Source organism: Oryctolagus cuniculus, chromosome 16, assembly GCF_964237555.1.
Source record: "Oryctolagus cuniculus chromosome 16, mOryCun1.1, whole genome shotgun sequence".
Lineage (NCBI taxonomy): Eukaryota > Metazoa > Chordata > Mammalia > Lagomorpha > Leporidae > Oryctolagus > Oryctolagus cuniculus.
In genome coordinates this window covers 69,175,606-69,197,197 of record NC_091447.1, presented here as the reverse complement: position 1 = coordinate 69,197,197, position 21,592 = coordinate 69,175,606, and the positions used below count along the sequence as shown (strand labels likewise).

The following is a 21,592-nucleotide window of genomic DNA, read 5'->3' as shown; positions in this document are numbered from 1 at the left end:
CTTGTATGTTCTAGAAACTTCTGACATGTTTATCTTCCCATGTAAATCACATGTTCCATTTCTCTGCCTTCTTTGAACAAGATTCCATTTTTCCTAAATTATATCTGTTGGCCAGGCCAAGGCTGGCCAGCTGTGGGCCACGGAGGGCTGAAGTTCTGCACAGCTTAGAGAGTGCGTCCCTACCTGCTAGGTATGGGACAGGAGTTATGGATAGTCCTGGAGAGACTGTGGAAGTTACCAGAACCGAGGAAAAGAACACAGGGGGATGATGAGGTCCCATCCTAAGGGAATGTGAGATGGAAACCGTTCCTTAGAATTTAGGCTCCTATCTTGACTCAGACCAAGACCTTGGGTGGGCCCTAGGGCTGCTCTGAGGCACAAAGTGAGGGGGTGTTGTCAGCTCCTCTTCCTAGGAATGCTCTCTGGGGAGGGACAAGTCCTAGGGACATGGAGGTCATCACAGCGTTGTCTACTCACTGCTGGTGGGAGGGGTCCAATACGGCCTGTTGTAACCTGCAGACAGAGAAGGAAGAGTCAGGAAGGAGAGTGAAGTTGGCCGGGAGAGGGTAGGAACTTCTGGGGGTTCATCAGCAGTCAGTGGCCACATTTTATTTGGCATCTATTAGCACCATCGGCATAATTATCACCAAAGCAAAAATAGCATCCGAGCTGCCTCTGTTTATCAGGAGCACAATAGGCACCAGCACTAATGCTAAGCACCTGCCTCTGTGAAGGGTTGTGCACTCTAACCCTTATGCAGATCTGTCCATCCAGAATGGTAGTTCTGTTTTTCTTAAGATGTTTATTTGAAAGAATGATGGAGAAAGAGAGAGAGAGAGAGAATCTTCCATCCACTGGTTCATTCCCCAAATGACTGCAACAGCCAGGGCTCGGCCAGGCCAAAGCTATGAGCTAGGAATTCCATCCAGGTCTCTCAGTCCAGAAGGTAATTTAATTTTATGTCTCCTTTCCTCAAATTTTATGAGAGTATGATTTTTTCCCCACTAGTTTAGTTGCTGGGTTTTTTTGTAATGGGAAATTTTGTAATTGGGAAATTTTGGGGAAAGGATGTTCTGGTGAAAGAGGGGAGAGACTTGGGGGCATGTGAATGGTATAACAAGTTGGCATCTGAAAGGAGATAGGGAAGAGAGAACTTCTCCTGAGTATTTTCCAGGCTGTGGGTTGCTTCTTGCCCGATGCTGTCATGAGAGATCCAAGTGTAGACTGGACCAAAGGAAGCCCTGGCCTAGATCCAGTTATGCCTGAATTGCCTCCTTTGCTCATCAGAACAATCCCATGTGGTATGTGTTTTCATTCCATTCTACAAATGGGACACCAAAGTCTAGAGAGGTTGTATAGTTCATTCAGGATCCCACAAATAGCCCACAGAAAGGTCCACATGGTTGGAGCTGGTGTTGAAGCACTGGGAGTTCAGCCCCTGCTTGGGACACTGGAGTGCCATATCAGAGTGCCAGGTGGAGTCCTGCTCTGCTTCCAATCCAGCTTCCTGCTAATGAGCCTGAAAAGCAGCAGATGATGGCTCAAGTGCATGGGCCCCTGCCACCCATGTGGGAGACCTGGATGGAGTTCTTGACTCCTGGCTCCTGGCTCCAGTCTGGCCCATCCCCTGGCTGTTGCAGTCATTTGGGAAGTGAAGCAGTAGATGGAAGATCTCTTTCTACCTATAATTTCTACCTATAATTTGCCTTTCAAATAAATGAATGAATCTTTAAAAAAAATTCTCATGATTCAACAAAATTCTAAATTGGTCTCAATCCTAGAACAAACCTCTAGACACAGCAGAGGATATCCTATTGATAATACAAGAAAATATATGTTTCTAACCAGATATAAAGGGAATTTCCAAGTAGACATAGAGGGGAAAGTAATGAGTTTGCCATTAAGTTGGATTGCTAGACTACAGCCTATCAGCAGCCCTCCCTGTCCTGAGGTTTGGGACTTGCTCTGGATGGTCTGCAGGGAGCCAGGAGTTTAGCAGTGTCTCCAATCTTTGATTGGCATCTCCATTCTGTCACCCATTATAATGGGCAGACACCAACAAATGACTTTCTCTCTGAATGGGTGATGGCTGTCTATAAAAATGAGCATCGTTGCCCACAGTTATGAGTGGAATTCATATGAGACAATGCAAACAAAAGTTCTTATCACACTCACTGGCACCCAGGAAGCTTTTGATACACATGAGCTGCTATTTGAGCTGTTATTCTTGATGGTAGCTTTGCTGGGAGGGGCCCTGAAGCTAACAGTGTTGTGTAAACAGTTGTCACTCATGGTGTGTTTGCAGAGGAAGGTGGTGTTTTACAAAGCCTGTATGGTGAAGCTGGCCATTGGGAATAGAATTTGCTATAGTTATTAGGAAGGAGAGAAAAGTGGAGTGAGGGCTGTTCTCTGCACCTGCTGCCCCTTGAGAGCATTCTAACCACAGGACACACCCCCATTCTTTCTCAGTTCTCTCCCTGTTCTTTCTTGGCCATGAAGTAGGACTATGGAGGAGAAGGAAACATTTCAACCCATGAGGCCAAAGGAGAAGGGAAATGAGCCTCCCTTGGTTTGTTAAGTTGGCTTGGTACCAGGACTGTGGGTTTGTGTGCAGCCATTTCTCAACCCTGGCGCTATTGACATTCTCATCTAGAAAATGCTTCATGGTGGCAAGTTTCCTGGTAGGTGGTGGAGTGTACAGCAGCAGCCATGACCTCTGCCTGCTAGATGCCATTAGACTCCATCCAGTCAAGACATGAAAATGTCTCCAGACATGGCCGAATGTCCCCTGGGAGGCAGATTTTCTCCTAGCTGAGAACTGGTGACATACAGAGATGTGGAGGTGTTATAGTGCAGACACTCACCATTGACATAGAGGCTGCTCCTGTCCAGGGTGAAGAGGCCCAGTTGGGTGATATCATGGGTCAGCTGGCTCAGCTCCTGGTACAGCTGCTCTCTGCGCAGACTGGGACCCGTGGGGTCAGGACGGTAGGTGCAGACAGCATCCACGCCAGTGGCTGCCCCATTCTTCTCAGGTCTAGAGTGACAGGAAGAATTAGATAACTCTGTTCAAATCCTTCCTTCAAACTGAGCTCATCCATCTCATCCTGGTTATGTGACATCTCTCTTTGATAGGTCTTGTCTGGCTTCTCCTGAAGGCCCCCTAACATACTGAAAAAGAGTGGATCCCTAGGGCCATCTTCTCAACCACCTCCTCTTTCATTCCCCAATCTTCTGGGTCAGTGGGTTCATAGTCATCAGCTCTACAACCATGAGACTCAGTGTCTTTCTCTGGACAAGACCTCTCTCCCGAGCTCTGTCTCATGCAACTAACAGCCTTGGGTTGTCCTCAAGAACCTTGGGTTCCATATATCCCAAATCAAGCTCATCCTCTTCCCCCATGAACACACAGCACACTGCTACTTCTCTCATGTTTCCATACCAGTGACCTAGGAGCCCCCTCGGACCTTCTGCCACCCTTTCTCCCCACATCCAAACTATTCCCAGGTCCAGTGCAGCTTCCTGGTGGCCTGCCCATCTATCCCATCCTCACACTGAGTTGTTCCTTTCTGCACCATTGTCAGGGCTCTGTTTGCAACAACCCCATGGCTGCCCACAGCTCTAATTATGACGAATATTTATGGAATACCAACTAGGTGCTCAGCTTTTTACATTTGCTATCCCATTTGAACAGCTCCAAGAGGTAGATGCTGGTTATTCCCATGTTGATGTTTAAAATTCTTCCTAAGTAACAGTTTTATCGAAATGTAATTTGGTGTTTTGATAGACAGAGATGTTGCAAAATAGCTCGCATCAAGCTCATGAACATTCGTATCCCCTCACAGAGTTACCCTGTGTGAGTGTTGGGGAGGTGTGAGAGCACGTGAGATTGCTCTCAGCAGATTTGAAGTCTACAGTACAATGTTATTAACTGCAGTTGTTTTATAGTCATAGCAGTGTTCAAGAACTTCCCACACATCACACAGCTAGTGTGGGATGCGAAGTAGAATGTGACCTCATTAATGTGTGACCAGTAGTGCTTAACCTTGTTTGCTATACAAAAGTCTATAGAAACTCCCTAGAATGGCTTTTAGCCCCAGTTCCAGCCTGAAATCTTGATGATACCCACCCAGGTTGGAATTCATCCTCTGCTCATGCAAGTATACTTCCATCCATCTTCTCAGCAGGCCCCAACACAACCTCCTTCCTGCCTGCGTTATATTCCCTCTCACTCACTCTACTCTGATTCTCTCATTCATTCCCTCCCTCCCTCCCTTTACCCTGCCCCTCCTCCTTTCCTCCCTTCCTTCCTCACTGCATTCCTTCCTTTCTTCATCTCCCACTCATTCTTCGTTCCGTTGCCATCTGTCCTACTCTACTCTCCAATTTCAAAGGATTTTTCTTGTGTATTGCTCACATCTGATGCACTCCTCCAGTGTGCCACCCCTGAAGCAACATCCTTGCCAGTATTTCCTGGATATTGTCTATTTAACCTCTATCCAACTCCACTAGGCAGAACCAAAATTCCTTTCCCTGGGCTCCCAGGGCCACTGTGCAGAGCTTAAAGGTCATGCTAACCTCGTTTATAATTATGGCTTCCCGTTCAGGTGGCTGCTGCCCTTTCTACCTGCTGGGCACCTTGAGGGAAGGGTGCTGTGCTTGACTTCCTCAGTGGCCTTAGCACAGGACATGGCCTGAGGCATCTCATTCCATTTGCAGTTAAGGGATCAGTGCTGCCTGCTCTGAACAATGAACCTGAGTGCTACAGGCCTCTGCTTATCCGAGCGGTTTAAGATCTTTGAAAGCTATTCTTTCAGGAAGCCTTCTCTGATGCTTTCAGCCAGAAGGGAGAACTTCCAAGTCTGATTTCCTGGATGGCTGCAGTCTTGAATGACCTTTGTTTCCTAGGAGTTATGCCTGGGCCCCCGGTTCCAGGTGAGCTTGTCTGTGACCGTGAAGCCCTATATGATGTGAAGGAATGAAGTCACACCTGAGCAAGGTCAGTCTGCAACCCGAGTAACTGGATCCAAGACTGGTGTTCTTGAACAAGGGCTCCAGCTATGAGGAAGGCAGGGAGAGGGGGATCAGCAGGTTAGGTCAGGGGAACTGGATGGGGAGCCAAGGCAGGCCAGTGTGGGCATTGGCAGGCTCTTACCAAGCGACTCAGGGCCTTCTCCGTGAAGTTGAAGTTCCAGGAGCCTGGGTGCCCCATATCTGGCGTATAATGCAGATTGGTGATTATGAAGTTGAGGGTGAATGGCATCAGGACTGGGCCCACAGCTGGAGGGAGAGGTGAAGGAGGTGGAGTCAGAAAGAGAAAGAGATGCTATGAGTCTTAGTCCTGAACTAAGGGACTACTACTGTCTCCCTGGTCATACTGTCCAGTGGGCCTGAGATATCCCATCTGGGCTATCCTTCAGCCATCCAGAGGGAGGGAAGGGGCCTCTGTGATGGACACTGTCTTCAGCTCAATTGGGAACCTCAGTCCCCTTATGTCAGAATGGCCAATGACTGATGAGTTGTAGCATTTTGTGGAGAAGAAGAAGGGCCAAGGTCTTTCCTGCTCAGGTCTTGGGGACCACAGACACTTGCAGGTAAGGAATGCAAATGAGATAGAATAGGGACTCGCTGTGTGCAAGAGAAATGCTACTTGATAGAAGGTGATCTCAGCAAAGGCATGCTGAGCTGAGATTGGCAGGAAGAAGGAACCAGGCACAGCTGAGTTCCAAGAACAGCAGGTGTGATGGTTCTGAGGGTGGAGGGATACTTGAGCCCCGTGGGAACAGAAATGAGACTGATGTGGCCAGAGAAGAAGGAAGCAAGACACAGAGTGTGCAGGTTGTGGCTGGGTGGGCACCAGGGTCCAGACCACACAGGAACTCTTCAGCTACTGACAAGAAGTTATGGGACTCAGAAATCCAATTTTTGGGTTTCTTTGAAAGACAGACAGATGATAGAGATTGTCCCTCAGTTGTTTCACTCTTCAAATGTCTGCAACAACTGGGGCCAGGCCAAACCAAAATCAAGAGCCTGGAGCTCAATTCCAGTCTCCCATGTGGTAGCAGGGACCACAGTACTGGAGCCATCACCTGCTGCCTCCCAGGGTGTGCATTAGCAGACACTGAAGTCAGGGTCAGAGCCAGGACTTGAACCCAGGCATTCCCATATGGGATGCAGGCATCCCAAGTGGCATCTTAACCACTGCACCAATATCCACCCCAGCAAACAGATTCTTACCTGTAGGTCTGGGAGTGGAGGTCACAGATGTTGGGGATTCTGGGGAAAATGTGGTCACAGGACCTGAAAGAAAATGTGACATAAATAAAGAGTCTGTGGCCCTATCAGGGAATAATGAGGACAGAGCTGTTGACGAGAACCTGCACCTCTGCCTTGGTGCAGACTTGATTGCTCTGGGTCCTGGCTGGGGCTGAGAGGGGACAGGCTGGGGAGGAGGGAGCCCCAGGGGTGCAGGGACTTCAGAGCCAGCATTACTCACGGCTCGTGGTGGGAGTCCTGTTCCGATGGTTATAACCTGCAGAGAGAGGTGGGCGGAGGGGGAGAAAGAGTGAGGTGATGGGAGGGAGCCAAGGAAGGGGTGTCATGGGAGAATGAGAACCACAAGTACATAGTTCTTCCCTAGTACTTTCTCTGAGATCCATCAATAATTAATAATGGCTGCTTTCAATCAGTTCATTGCCTCCTCCTGCAGTGCTATGTGACCTTCAGTCTCACATTGACCTTCAAAGACCCTGAGCCTTGTTTGTTTCTCTGTAATGTGTGTGTCTAATTATTGTTTACACATTGGCCATACAATATCTCAGATAATGTAATATATAACGTATGCTATTACAGCTGCTCACCGTTGATGTAGAGACTGTCCCTGTCCAGGGTGTAGGAGCCCAGGCGGGTAACACCACGGGTCAGCCGGCTCAGCTCCCAATACAGCCGCTCTCTGTCCAGTGTGGGGTCTGGGTGGAAGGTGCAGACGGCATCCATTCTGGTGCATGTGCCACCCTTTTCAGCCCTGCAGAGGAAGGGACACAGAGAGCTTGGGGATGCTAGACAACTCCATCCTCTGGTTGTGCCCTTTTTTTTTTTTTTTTTTTTTTTTACAGGCAGAGTTAGACAGTGAGAAAGAGAGAGACAGAGAGAAAGGTCTTCCTTTACCGTTGGTTCACCCTCCAATGGCTGCTGTGGCTGGTGCGCTGCGACCAGTGCACCACGCTGATCCAAAGCCAGGAGCCAGGTGCTTCTCCTGGTCTCCCATGCGGGTGCAGGGCCCAAGGACTTGGGCCATCCTCCACTGCACTCCCGGGCCACAGCAGAGAGCTGGCCTGGAAGAGGGACAACCGGGACAGAATCCAGCGTCCCGACCGGGACTAGAACCCAGTGTGCCAGTGCCACAGGTGGAGGAGCCTATTGAGCTGCAGCACCGGCTGTGCCTGTTTTTTATAAATATTTATTTATTTGAAAGAGAGAGAGAGAGAGAGAGAGAGACCTTCCTTCCTTCCACTGGTTCACTCCTCAAAAGGCCACAAGAGGAACTCTATCCAGGTCTCCCATATGGATGGGCAGGGACACAGCCACTTGGATCATCATCTGCTGCCTTCCCAGGTGCATTAGCAGGAAGATGGATCAGAAGCAGAGCAGCCAGACTGGAGCCAATGCTCTTTGCGGGATGCCAGCATCACAGGCAGAAGCTTAACCTGCAGTGCCACTCTGCCGGCCCCACCCACTGGCTGTCACTCTTCCCTGGGTTTCATCTCCTTCCTGTAACACATCTTCTGCTTCATTTGCATGTCTGGCCTCCTCTGCCCAGCCACACACATTGGATGGAGTGTTCTCCAGGGCTCCTCCTTAGTTTACTTTCTTATGTCTCCCATTTTCTCTTTTATATAAACAAATTTTTATTAATTTATTTGAAAGGAGAGAGAGAGACAGAGATCTCCCATCTACTGATCTACTGGTTCACTCTCCAAATTCCTGCAACCAGCCAGAGCTAGGCCAGGCCAAGTCAGGAGGCAGGAGCTCCATCCAGGTCTCCCACGTGGGTGGCGGGGGCCCAAGTACTTGAGCCTTCACCTGCTGCCTCCCAGGGTGTACATTAGCAGGGAGCTAGAATTGGAAACAGAGCTGGGACTCAAACCCTTAAGGTCCCCAAAATTCTCACAGGAATCTATCAGGTGAAATGTATTTTATAATAATATTGAGACATTATTTTCACTCTCATTCTCTCAGGAGTATATAGTGGAATTTTTTCCAGTGGCCGCACAAAGTGAAAATTTCTAACAGATGGAAGGCAGAAACAGATACCCAGCTCTTCTGCTAAGCCAGACATGAACAAGGTTTGTAAAAATGACCCAGTGCCTCTTTTCTACTTACTCCTTATATCTAGGGTGGGGATGGGGAGAAGAATATGGCCATTGCTCCTAAACTATCTGTGTTTATAATGATGTATTTATGTGTTACATAGTAAGTATGTTTATAAAGTGTTTTGTCAAAATTAATACAAATTTATATATATTTTAAATAATAAGTATAAAAATAATATAAAACAACCATCTTATAATATTTACATATAGCAGGCTTATTTTTCATTAACTAAGAATAAATCTAGAATTTCCCAGGTAGAAGTTTGAGTACAGTAAACGCTGGTACTCTTTGAAATTCTGAGTGTTTAAGAATGTAAAAGGTTCTCTATGTCTAAATCTCTCTGCCTTTCAAATAAATATAAATAAATAAATAGTTTTTAAAAAGAATGTAAAAGGCTGTTAGGAGGTAGAAGAGGGATGGTGTGCTCAGTGGCTACATAGCTGGGGCTGGGGCTGTAGTACAGAGGGTTAAGCTACTGCTTGCAGTGTGATGTCAGCATCCCATAATGGAGTACCAGTTCAAGTCTCAGCTGCTCTGCTTCTGGTCCAGCTCCCTGCTAATATGCTTGGGAAAGTAGCAGAAGATGGCCCAAGTATCACTCATATGGGAAACCAGGATGGAGTTCCTGGCTCCTGGCTTTAGCCTTGTCAGTCCTGACTATTGCCAGCATTTGGGGAGTGAACCAGTGGGGATGAATCTGCTTCTCACTCTCTTTTGCTCTCTGTCTTCCTCCCTCCCTTCCTCCCTCCCTACCTTCATTCTCTATCTCTCTGCCTTTTAAATAAATAAGTAAACATTTTTAAAGTGGGTGTACAAAGTTTCCATTATAAGATACAGAATACATTCTGCAGTCAATAGACAGCAGGATGACAATAGTTAACCCTGCTGCTTCCTTGTATCCTTGAGATTTGCTGAGGATAGATCTTAAACACTCTCAGTGCACACCCAAACCCAAGCGGTAACTTCCTAAGGGTAATCAACCTGCTGACGAGCTGGGCTGCGATGGCCATTTCGCAATGTCTGCCTCCTGCACCGAAACAGCAAGTCAGACAACTTCAGTATACACGGATTATGAACCTGTCCGTGATGGCGCAATCAAACCATTGGGAAGTTTGTTGACACAACGGTTTCCTGGCTACACGCTGGGGCTCTAGAACCCAGAACACTTTGGCTGAAATCATGGCTGCCCTCCAGCAAGAAGTGTGCTCATTCTGAGTCGCAGTCTTGTCATCTACAAGATGGGCTCGCCACAGTGTGGTTGTGGGAGTAAGTAGATGAAGACACGCAGGCCACTTGGATTATTGGGTGTCAAGAGATAAGAGCAATATTACTATTGATTGGGGCAGGTGCAATGGGTGGAGCTCAACTGCAGACAGCTGTGATCTACAGAAGTAGGCAAGAAATCTCTCCTTTGTGGAGTGATAGAAGACCCACCCCCCTGGCAGGGGGACCATCATTATCTGGGTGGAGTCTGGGTGGAGGACTCTACAGAGAAGCCACAGGGTCATGAAAGGTGTAAGGAAGAGGTGCTGAGCTCAGTGTCTCAGAGGGCACCAAGGGGATATAGGCAGAGAGATGAGAAGATGGACCATTTGTACAGAGAGTTTAGGTCCTTTTGAGCATCTTATAACTTGCAAAATTCCCTGTCGATGCTCAACATTGTGGTTAGCTTTTCCCTTTGGCTCTGTCAGGCTCCCCTTGGGAAGGCGTCTGTCACTTTTCAGAGAACAAACTTCAGATCTGCCATGTCCAGCATTTGTCCCCAGTGTGGTGGAGATGGGTCAGGGCAGGAAGGATGTCAGGAATTCTGGGAATATCATTGGCAAGGATGTTGCACCAGCTACTACTATGAGAGCTAGTTAACTGGGGGCTCACAACAGGCCACATACTGTGCGGAATGACACAACTTCAGGAGTGAGGAACGTTATTAGCATCATCTTATAGGCAGTGTGATAGAGCAACAGGGAGGCTATGTGTCTTGCCCAAGGTCACGCAGATAGCAAGTGGAAGAGCAGGGGTTCAAACCCAGGCACTTTGGGTCCAGTAGGCTATGCTGCCTCTTGGTGAAGGCCCAAGTAGATGAGGCTGCCTGGGGTGTTAGAGCCCAAGAAAGAACAGAATTGTGGTTGCTATAGGTGCCATGGAGGGCATCTTACCTGAGCCAGGTCAGCCTGCAACCAGCATAAAGGGAACCAACACTGCTGTTCTCAAACAAGACCTCCAGCTGGGAAGGAATAAGAGGCAGGTGAACAGGAAGGGTCAAAGCAGCAGGGTCTGGCAGGGTGGAGGCGAGGCATGCTTTGCTTGGGTGCTCTTACCAGTTGCTGCAGGGTCCTCTCAGTGGCATTGAATATTCCAGAGCCTGGGTGGCCCATGTCCTCCATGTAGTGCAGGTTAGTGATGGTGACGTTGACAGTGAAAGGTATCAAGGCAGGAACCCCAGCTGCAGTGGAGGTAAAAGGAGACCTATGCTGAGTCAGGTCCTGGACTGGGGGATGAGAGGAAAGGCTCTGAGGACACAATTTTATTTCAGTGCCCAGCTGGGACCCAGCCTATGTGTCCTACCTGAAATGCTGCATGGAGTAGTCACTACCCAACACCTTCCTGTGTACTGAGTGAGCACCTATCCTGTTTTGCTGGGGACCATGTGTGTCCAGCAGATGCAGACTTTGGACTTCAGAAATGAGTTGATTCTGGGCATACCAGGTTGAGGATACATCCCTTCTCTCTCCATGGCTTTTACTAGCTCAGCACACACCAGCACCTGCCCCTCTTTATCTTCGGGGAACTAACACACCCAGGGAGCATCCCTGCAGCAGTGGCTTATGGGATTGGTGGATGAATACCTCAGCTCCCTCACGCCTTGAATGGGGTGACTCCAAGGTGCTTCTTCTCTGTATTTTCCCAGGATCTCTCTTTGAGACAGTTAATTTCTGTTGGTTAAGCCACCAAGCTTGTGGCATATCTTGTTATGGCAGCCCTAGCAAATTAACACACCCTATGATCCAGAAATTTCTTTCCTAAGTGTATACCCAAAAGGGTTGGAAACGGGACTCCAACAGATACTGACACGCTGATGTTCATTGTAGCATTATTCATGATAATCAAAATATTCTCAATATCCATCAATACGTGAATGGATGGACAAAATGTATTCTATCCAGACAACAAAATAGAATTCATCCACAAAAAGGAATGGATTCCTAATACTCCAACATGGATGGACTTTGAGGCCATTATGCTAAATGAGATTCACCAGACACATAGGGGATGATTTCACTTATGTGAAACATCTACATCATGAAAATTCATAGAGCATTGATAGATTAGTGGTTAACAGTGGCTGGGAGGAATGGGGGACAAGAAATTATTGCTTAATGGGTTTCGTTAAGAATGGGTTTCATGGGAATTGTCACATTTTGGGAACAGATAGTAGAGATGGTTGCACTGTGAGTGTAACTAATGCCACTGGGTTGTATACCTCCAAGAGTTAAGAAGGCAAATTATATATTATATATTTTGCTACAATAAGGTTACTTATTTTTACTCATTCCTGCCATACTCTCACAGGCCCAGGTGGACATCCCAGACATGGTCACAGGGGCAAAGAGGTTTCCAACCAAGGTACTGAAGGGGGCTGCGGTCTCAGCCATGGTGGGGCTGAAACCTGTGGCAAGGCAAATTCATGATATCAACAGCTGCAGTTTTCAGGACAGTGGTTGGACTTGCTCCTTTGCTGTGACTGGTTGTGGGTGACATTGGGGTCTCTGTACCTGTGACCATCCTGGAACTATCTGGGAGTCCAACTGAAGCCATAAATGGTAAGGTTTCTGTTACAATTACAGTACTGAGCTCACCAGTCATTGTAGGAGTATTGGCAACCCCAGGGACACCAGTAAAGAGAGTTGGAATAGGACTACCTGTGCTGGCCTCTGTTGAAGGGCTGGTAACCCATAAGCCTGAGGTGTGTGACACACCATGGGAAACAGCTGAAGCTGGGATTGTTGTGCTGGTCTCTGTCCTGGGATGAGTGGCTAATGAGGCTGTTTCCATGGGAACAGCAGTTGAAAGATTCGAACCTAGACCAACTCTGCTGGTCTCCGTCACAGGCTGGCTGAAGAGAGATGTTGTCTTCGGCCCACCAAAGGATGCAGTCTGAGTTGGAAGAGCCGTACTAACTCCCATCCCAGTTCTGGTGGAGGGTGAGGCTGTGGTCTCCAATAAATGAGGAAAAACAGTTGAGGCTGAAGATTTGGTGCTTGACTCAGAACGTGGGTGGGTAACCAATGAGGCTGTGGCCTCTGGTTCACCAGGAAAGTAAGTCACAGTCGGAAGAATTGTACTCATCACTGCTCCAGAACCAATAACCTGGGAGGTCAGCACATCTTGTCCCCCTAGTGAGATGGTCCTTGTTGACACAACTGAACTGGCTTCCGCCCCACGACTGGTGGCCGATAGAGGTGTCATGTCTGATTCACCATGGGAAAAAGTTGGGATTACTCTGGAAACAGAAGCACGAGTCTGTGCAGGATGAGTGATCCATGAGGCAGTTGTCTCTGGCTCACCAGAGGAAGCAGTAAGAACTGGAACAGAACTGGTCTGTGATTCCAGATGGGTGACTAGTGCGGTTGTACTCTCTTTCTCAGCAGGAGAAAGAGTCAGAGTTACAGCAGTCATATTGCCATCTTTCCCAGAACTAGCAGTTCCTGATCCTGGTACACCAGGTGAAACTGTTCGAATTGAAATGGGTGAACTGGCTTCCACACCAGGACTGGTGCCCACAGAGTCTGTGGTGTCTGATTCACTGTGAGGAAAACTCAAGGTACTGGTCTCTGTAGGATGAGGGATCCATGAGGCTGTTACCTTTGACTCATGTGGGGACACAGTCCATGCTGGAGAAGTTGTGCTGGTGTCCATCCCAGAACTAGTGACCGGTGACATCAGCATATCTGGTACATCAGGTGAGATAGTTGATATGGGAATGGTTGAACCAGCTTCTGCTCTAGAACTGGTGGCCATTGAAGGTATGCCATATGATTCACCATGAGAAAAGCTTGAGATTGTCTTGGGGACATTTGGGCTGGTCTCTGCAGGATGGGTTACTGATAATACTGTTGTATCCTGGTCACTTGGAGAGACAGTTGAAGCAGCTGAACTGGCTTCTGGCCCAGGATGGGTGACCCATGAGGCTGTGGTCTCTTGCTGACCTGGGGACATCATCAGAGTTGGAAATGCACTGTGTTGTACTCCAGAACTTGTGACCTGTGAAGTCACTAACCCTGGTACACTAGGGGAAACAGTCAAAGTTGAAGCAGCTGAACTGGCTTCTGACCCAGGATGGGTGCCCCATGAGGCTGTTGTCTCTTGCTGACCTGGGGACATCATCAGAGTTGGAAATGCACTGTGTTGTACTCCAGAACTTGTGACCTGTGAAGTCACTAACCCTGGTACACTAGGGGAAACAGTCAAAGTTGAAGCCGCTGAACTGGCTTCTGACCCAGGATGGGTGCCCCATGAGGCTGTGGTCTCTTGAGGACCTGGGGACATCATCAGAGTTGGAAATGCACTGTGTTGTACTCCAGAACTAGTGGCCTGTGAAGTCACTAACCCTGATACACTAGAAGAAGCAGTCAAAGTTGAAGCCGCTGAACTGGCTTCTGACCCAGGATGGGTGCCCCATGAGGCTGTGGTCTCTTGTTGACCTGGGGACATCATCAGAGTTGGAAATGCACTGTGTTGTATTCCAGAACTAGTGACCTGTGAAGTCACTAACCCTGATACACTAGGAGAGACAGTCAAAGTTGAAGCAGCTGAACTGGCTTCTGACCCAGGATGGGTGCCCCATGAGGCTGTGGTCTCTTGTTGACCTGGGGACATCGTCAGAGTTGGAAATGCACTGTGTTGTACTCCAGAACTAGTGACCTGTGAAGTCACTAACCCTGGTACACTAGGAGAGACTGTCAAAGTTGAAGCAGCTGAACTGGCTTCTGACCCAGGATGGGTGCCCCATGAGGCTGTGGTCTCTTGTTGACCTGGGGACATCGTCAGAGTTGGAAATGCACTGTGTTGTACTCCAGAACTAGTGACCTGTGAAGTCACTAACCCTGGTACACTAGGGGAAACAGTCAAAGTTGAAGCAGCTGAACTGGCTTCTGACCCAGGATGGGTGCCCCATGAGGCTGTGGTCTCTTGTTGACCTGGGGACATCATCAGAGTTGGAAATGCACTGTGTTGTATTCCAGAACTAGTGACCTGTGAAGTCACTAACCCTGATACACTAGGAGAGACAGTCAAAGTTGAAGCAGCTGAACTGGCTTCTGACCCAGGATGGGTACCCCATGAGGCTGTGGTCTCTTGTTGACCTGGGGACATCGTCAGAGTTGGAAATGCACTGTGTTGTACTCCAGAACTTGTGACCTGTGAAGTCACTAACCCTGGTACACTAGGAGAGACTGTCAAAGTTGAAGCAGCTGAACTGGCTTCTGACCCAGGATGGGTGCCCCATGAGGCTGTGGTCTCTTGTTGACCTGGGGACATCATCAGAGTTGGAAATGCACTGTGTTGTACTCCAGAACTAGTGACCTGTGAAGTCACTAACCCTGGTACACTAGGGGAAACAGTCAAAGTTGAAGCCGCTGAACTGGCTTCTGACCCAGGATGGGTGCCCCATGAGGCTGTGGTCTCTTGTTGACCTGGGGACATCATCAGAGTTGGAAATGCACTGTGTTGTATTCCAGAACTAGTGACCTGTGAAGTCACTAACCCTGATACACTAGGAGAGACAGTCAAAGTTGAAGCCGCTGAACTGGCTTCTGACCCAGGATGGGTGCCCCATGAGGCTGTGGTCTCTTGTTGACCTGGGGACATCGTCAGAGTTGGAAATGCACTGTGTTGCACTCCAGAACTAGTGACCTGTGAAGTCACTAACCCTAATACACTAGGAGAGACTGTCGAAGCAGCTGAACTGGCTTCTGACCCAGGATAGGTGCCCCATGAGGCTGTGGTCTCTTGCTGACCTGGGGACATCATCAGAGTTGGAAATGCACTGTGTTGCACTCCAGAACTAGTGGCCAGTGAAGGGGAGACAGTCAAAGTTGGAATGTCTGAACTGGTCTGTACACCAGGATGGGTGACCCATGAGGCTGATGTTTCTGCTTCACCAGGAGAAAGCGTCAGAGTTGGAATTCTTGTACCAGTCACTTTCCTGGAGCTAGTTACCAATGAGTTCACCACTCCTGGTACTCCAGTAGAAATAGAAGTTGAGACAGCTGAACTGGCTTCTGTCCTAGGATTGGTGACCATCAAAGATGTGGTATCTGACCCACTATAGGAAAAACTGGGGATTGTTCTGGGTGCTGCTGCACCGACCTCTATAGGCTGAGTGACCAATGAGGATTTTGTATCTAGGCTACCAGGGGAAAAAGTCGAAGTGGGAATAGATGAACTGACATCTGTTTCAGGATGGGTGACCCAGGAGGCTGTGGTTTCCAGTCGATCCACAGAGACAGCCAGAGTTGGAAAAATAGAACCAGTCTTTGTCTTGAAACTAGTAACCGATGAGGTCACCATCCCTGATGGAGTGACTGTACTTGTCTGTGCCCCAGTGTGGGTAACCAATGAGTTTGTGGTCTGTGGTTCAGAAGGAGAAAGAGTCAGGGTTGCTTGAGTTGTGCTTGTATCCATCCCAGTACTTGTGACCAGTGAGGTTGCCATATCTGGTGTGCCAGGTGACACAGTTATAGTTGTCACAGCTGAACTGGCTTCTGTCCCATAATGGCTGACCCAGGAGGCTGTGGTATACAGTTGATTGGGGGAAGCAGTCAGAGTTGGAATGGTTTTACCTGTCTCTCTCTCAGGGCTAGTGGCCAGTGAGGTCACCATCCCTGATAAACCAGGTAAAACAGTTGGAACTGGAGCAGCTAAACTGACCTGTGCTCCAGGATGGGTGACTGATGAGGCTGTGGGTACAGCTTCAGAAGGAGAAAGGGTCAGTGGTACTGATGTTGTCCTGGTGTCTGTCCCAGAACTAGTGGTCTGTGAGCTGACCTCCCTTGGTCCACCAGGTGAGACAGTTGTAGTTGGAACATTTGACCTGGCTTCTGCCCCAAGACTGGTGGCCATTGATGGTGTGGCCTCAATGTTGTAAAAACCTGGGCTTGTCCTGGGTGTTGTTGGCCTGGACTCTACAGGATGAGTGACCCACGAAGTTGTCATCTCTGGACCATGTTGGGATTCAGTCATTGTCACAAAAGTTGTGCTGATGCTTGTCCTGGAATGAGGGACCAGTGATGTCAGATTTTCTGGCATACCAGGCAAGAGAGTTGTTTTTGGAAGTGCTGAACTCGCTGCTGTCCTGGGACTGGTGGCCATGGAGGGTGTGGTGTGTGATTTACTCTGAGAAAACTTGGGAGTTGTTCCAGACACAGGTGGCCTGGTCCCTGTAGGAAGGGTGGCCCAGGAGGCTGTTGAATCTGGCTCACCAGGGGAAACAGTCAGGGTTGGAAAAGCTGAGGTGGCCCTTGCCACAGTACTAGTATCCAGTGAGGTCAGCAACCCTGGCATACTGGGAGAGATAGCTGGAGCTGGAATGGAATGACTGGTCAGCACTCCAGGGTGAGTGGCCCATGAGGCTGTGGTCTCTGGTCCATCTGGGGAATCAGTAATTGGCATAACCATACTTGTGTCTGTCCCAGGACTGGTAGGCAGTGAGGTCACCACATCTGGTACCTCAGCAGAGGCTGAGGGGGTTAGAACAGCTGAACTGACCTCTGCGCCAGGATCGATGCTTGTTGAGGGTGTGGTATCTGATTCATTATAGGAGACACTCAGAGTTGTCTTGGAAAAATTTGAGATGGTATCTGCAGGATGGCTGACCCGTGAGGCTGTTGCAGCTGGCTCACCATGTGAAACAGTCAGAAATGTAACAGCTGGACTGGTCTCTGCCCCCAGACCAGGGACTGAAGAGACAGTGGTCTCTGGTGCACTACTGAAAACAGACGAGGTTGTCCCGGGCATGGCTGTGCTGGTCTCTGCCCCATGCCTGGTGGCAAGTGAGGCTGTCATCAGTGGGACGTCAGAGGACACTGCTGACATCGTAACAACCATTCCTGCTGTGCTTGCGCTGGACGTCTTCTCGGATGCCTTTGGGGCCGTCATTGTTCCCGAGGCAGGAGTAGAGACTGTTCTGGTCAGAGTGCCTGCTCCTTCCATCCCTTCTGTGGGTAGTCCTGTGAATTGGGGGATGGACAGAAAAACATAGACAAAACAATTACACGGAATGGACTGGCAACCACTATTTCTTCTCCACCAGAGGAAAGGCAGAGAAATGTCTCTGATACCATTGCTGGGAACGTGCCTACGAAGCTTCTGAAATAGGAACAGGGACTGTGACTGATGTCCCCCTGCCTTACCCATCTCACCGTGGACGAGGACTCCTCTAGTCCATTCCTGCTCCCACCTGTTGTCTTTTCTCGCAAGCCTTTGAGTCTTTGTTCAAGCTCCTCTCTTGCCCCAGCATGCCTATCCCTCTTCGGATTCCTTCAATCCTGCCCTTCTTCAACTCCCAGCCAAATCCACTTCACAAACCCATGTCAGCATTCCTCCCTCCCTGCTCCATGCAAAAGAACATCAGGAAGTTCAAGGAGGGGTGAGCATTTGGTGCAGCAGTTAAGCCCCCACTAACAATGCCTGGATCCCATATTGAAGTGCCTGGGTTTGAGTCCGACTCTATTCTAGCTTCCTGCTGATGCACACCTGGGAGGTAGTAAGTGATGGCTCAAGTAGTTGGGTTCCTGCCACCTACGTGGGAGACCTGGATTGAGTTCTCAGTTCCTGACTTTGGTCTGGCCCATCCTTTATTGGACACTGAGGGAGTGAATCAGAGAATGGAAGATTCCTTTCTCTCCCTCTTTCCCCTTTTCCCTCTCCCCTAAATATTTTTTGAGGAAAAAAAAAGACTGATAACTTGACCAGAGGTGTTTCTATCCAAAACTTGTATCTTGCAGAAGCCTCCAAAATGAGCTGGTAAATTAGTCTGGTCTCAGAACAACTTGGAAAGCAACCCAGTGGATAGGAGAGACTTGCCTTATTAGTGATAAGGAGAACCCTTTGCTGCACATACCTGCACTTATTAGACTTCCATCCAGAACAATAGTACCATGAATTGCTTCAGAGAAAAAGTTATGCTGTCAGATAACTGCGTTAGGCCCTGGGTTGAGCAGAGCTAAACTAATTCCTTTGCAGTAGGATGGCTCAGGGCCTCTACTATGCTGGCTCTAAGAAGGGGCAATAACTTGCTAAACTGTTTGACCACAAACTTTTGTCCTTTTATTAAAGGCCATCCATGCATTACCAAGGTCTCATGAATGCTGTTTTCTGCCCACTTTTATACTTCATACTTTGGCCACGGTGAATTACTTACACCTCCCAGATATCTCTGTGCCTGCACATGCTGCTCTGCCCTCTATCCGGAACGTCATCATCTCCTACTTTTGTCTTCTTGCTAAACTCCCATTCATCTTTTAAAAACCAGTTCAAGGACCACCTCCCCAATGAAGCCTTCCCTCTGTAGTTCCAATATGTCTTCATTGCATGCTTTCTTAAAACTTGTACTTATTATTTATTGGAAAGGCAGAGTGACAGAGAGATCCTCCATCTACTGGTTTACTCAACAAGTGCCTACAACAGCCAGGATCAGGCCAGGAAAACATTAGAAGCCAGGAATGCCATTAGTGTCACCCATGTGAGTGTCAGGGACCCAAGCACTTGGGCCATCATCTGCTGCCTCCCAGATGCATTAGCTGGGAGCTGGATTCGAAGAGGAGGTGGGACTCCACCCTAGGCACTCCCAAGTGGGATGCAGATGTTCCTAAGCCATGGCTTCACCTGCAGTGCCATGGTGCCTGCCCCATTACACACTTTTAAAGCTTTATCACGGGCCGGCACCACGGCTCACTAGGCTAATCCTCCGCCTGTGGCACTGGCACCCCGGGTTCTAGTCCTGCTTGATTCTGTCCCAGTTGCTCCTCTTCCAATCCAGCTCTCTGCTATAACCTGGGAATGCAGTGGAGGATGGCCCAGGTCCTTGAGCCCTGCACCCGCATGGGAGACCAGGAGGAAGCACCTGGCTCCTGGCTTCAGGTCGGCGCAGCACACCAGCGGCAACGTGCTGCCTGTAGCGGCCACTTGGGGGGTGAACCAAGGGAAGGAAGACCTTTCTCTCTGTCTCTCTCTTTCTCACTGTCTAACTCTGCCTGTCCAAAAAAAAAAAAAAAAGCTTTATCACAATTGTTTTGTTCCTTTGCTGTCTCTCCTCCTGAAATGAGCACTTCATGGGTTCATTACAGAGCAGTTTCATCTGTCTCTCAGATTATATCATAACCTCTGAGACATAGTTCATTACTAATCAACATCTTCAGAATTAAGTTAAAGTGAGTCAGATTTGCAGAGTTGACATATCTGATCTTGGAGTAAACTCACTCAGCATGCTACAAGGTAGCCTACACCTGGTAGGCATTAAATGAAGAAACCACTCAGGGAAACATACGACAGCAACATACAATTCTCTAAGAAGACAGTGTTTTATCTCTCTGGAAAAGGAAATACAGCTACAAGTAGGATTACTGGGAAGTAATCCAAATCAAAGCTACCTTTAGGATGAGAAGGTGATGTGGATGCCCTGGGGCCTTTGACTGCTCTTGTGACGCCTCCATGTGCCGCTCCACCGTGTTGCTTTGTGATGCGCTCCACAATGCCTTCAGTTCCTACAGATGAGGGTGGAGGAGAAAAACCAGGGTAACTCACCTTATCCAGAGGAGAGCACTGTCTAAATTATTTCACTTCATTGACCATACAACATCTTCTCAAGTCCACCTGCTTGGCCTTGAGCCATAAGTGGCTACACTGTCCCTGATCCATACTTCCTTTCACCTATCCCTGGATCAGACCACTTATTTTTCCATCTTCCCTTCCTTTTATCTCCTCCTAATGTTTCTCCTTCCTTTCACCTCTCCTCCCTTCCTCCCTGTTATCTCCCTTTTCTTAAGTATGGATTTAATCTCATCCTTCCTTCCATCTTTCTTTCCTTCAATCTTTCCTTTTCACCCTTCTCTCTTTTTTAAGTTTTATTTATTTATTTGAAAGGCAGGGTCACACACACACACACATGCACAGAGACAGAGAGAGAGGGGTGGGGGGAGAGGGAGAGAAATCTTCAATCCGCTGGTTCACTCCCCAAATGGCTGCAAAGGCTGGAGCTGAACCTATCTGAAGCCAGGACCTAGAAGCCTTTTCCAGGTCTTCCACATGAATACAGGGGCCCAAATACTTGGGCCATCTTCTGCTGCTTTCTCGGGTGCATTAGCAGGGAGCTTGATTAGAGGTAGATCAGCTGGGACTCGAACCAGTGCCCCTATGAGATGCTGGTGCTGCAGGCTGCAGCTTAACCCACTGCACCACAGCACCAGCCCCTTTCAGCCTTCTTTCTGCACATCCATCCTTCTTTCCATTCATCCATCTCTCTGTTCTTCCTTTCATCCTTCCATTCATCCAGACACACTTCTGCCTCACTTGTCACTTGGTTACTGCAAAACCATAACTCAACCACTAAGCCACATTTTAAGACTTGGATTAGTAGCCACCAACATGGTTTACTTCTTGCAAATTCTTTAAGTTTGTTAAGGAAGAGGCACCACATGAACCTCCTGTAGACACTGTCCAGGGAATCAGGTGCTGGAATAGTCTGAGCCCCTCTTTGCTCTTTTTTGTCCAAAATTTAAATTTGGGGCCAAATTCAGAGGAATGGAATCTCCAAGAGGTTTACTCCCTTAAGTACTGATAAGAAGCAGAGATTTCTCCACCTCTCTTAGTACCTGCCACATCCTTAGATAGTTTGCTTCCTCAATTTTCATTCTCCTTCTTCTTTCACTTATCTCTTGCTTTTGACCCTGTTCTCATTGCAGAAAAATGCTCAACTCAAAGGCACGGCAGGGTGGGGAGGAGGCTTTCTCTTGATTTTAGCTGTTGTCCCATCCCCTGCGTCTCACTCAGACTCCATTTGCTAGAATTCCTGAGGACCCCTACATTACCAAGGCAATGATTACCTCATTTCAGCTTGGCTCCTCTGTAGCATTTGAAAAGAATTACCACTTCTCCTTCCTACAACTCTCCCCTCCTATGGACTCTCTGATGTCAGAATCTTCTGCTTTCCCTGCTACCTGTC

General features: G+C 48.4%; 2 protein-coding genes across 8 annotated transcripts in view; one reads left to right on the top strand and one right to left on the bottom strand.

The window, feature by feature from the left end:
* Positions 1-21,592, bottom strand: part of LOC100352724 (mucin-16) — a 112,819-nt gene that overhangs the window by 52,667 nt on the left and 38,560 nt on the right. For 6 of the 7 annotated variants that reach the window (XR_011382916.1, XR_011382917.1, XM_070059235.1 and 3 more), the window contains exons 3-13: positions 20,022-20,135; positions 12,294-17,600; positions 10,692-10,816; positions 10,530-10,597; positions 6,861-7,024; positions 6,497-6,532; positions 6,238-6,300; positions 5,156-5,280; positions 4,991-5,058; positions 2,865-3,037; positions 478-513 (exon numbers count right to left, since the gene is read on the bottom strand). Coding sequence is in view for 5 of the 7 variants with exons in the window: in XM_070059235.1 (XP_069915336.1) it covers positions 478-513; positions 2,865-3,037; positions 4,991-5,058; positions 5,156-5,280; positions 6,238-6,300; positions 6,497-6,532; positions 6,861-7,024; positions 10,530-10,597; positions 10,692-10,816; positions 12,294-17,600; positions 20,022-20,135 (6,279 nt within the window). In the remaining 2 variants the exon portion in view is untranslated. The remainder of the gene's footprint in view (positions 1-477; positions 514-2,864; positions 3,038-4,990; positions 5,059-5,155; positions 5,281-6,237; positions 6,301-6,496; positions 6,533-6,860; positions 7,025-10,529; positions 10,598-10,691; positions 10,817-12,293; positions 17,601-20,021; positions 20,136-21,592) is intronic. The other variant, XM_070059237.1, reaches the window with a different exon arrangement.
* MBD3L1 (methyl-CpG binding domain protein 3 like 1) overlaps positions 1-21,592 on the top strand; it is a 117,296-nt gene that overhangs the window by 64,320 nt on the left and 31,384 nt on the right. The window contains exon 3 of the transcript XR_011382918.1: positions 8,239-9,639. The gene's annotated coding sequence lies outside the window, so the exon portion shown is untranslated. The remainder of the gene's footprint in view (positions 1-8,238; positions 9,640-21,592) is intronic.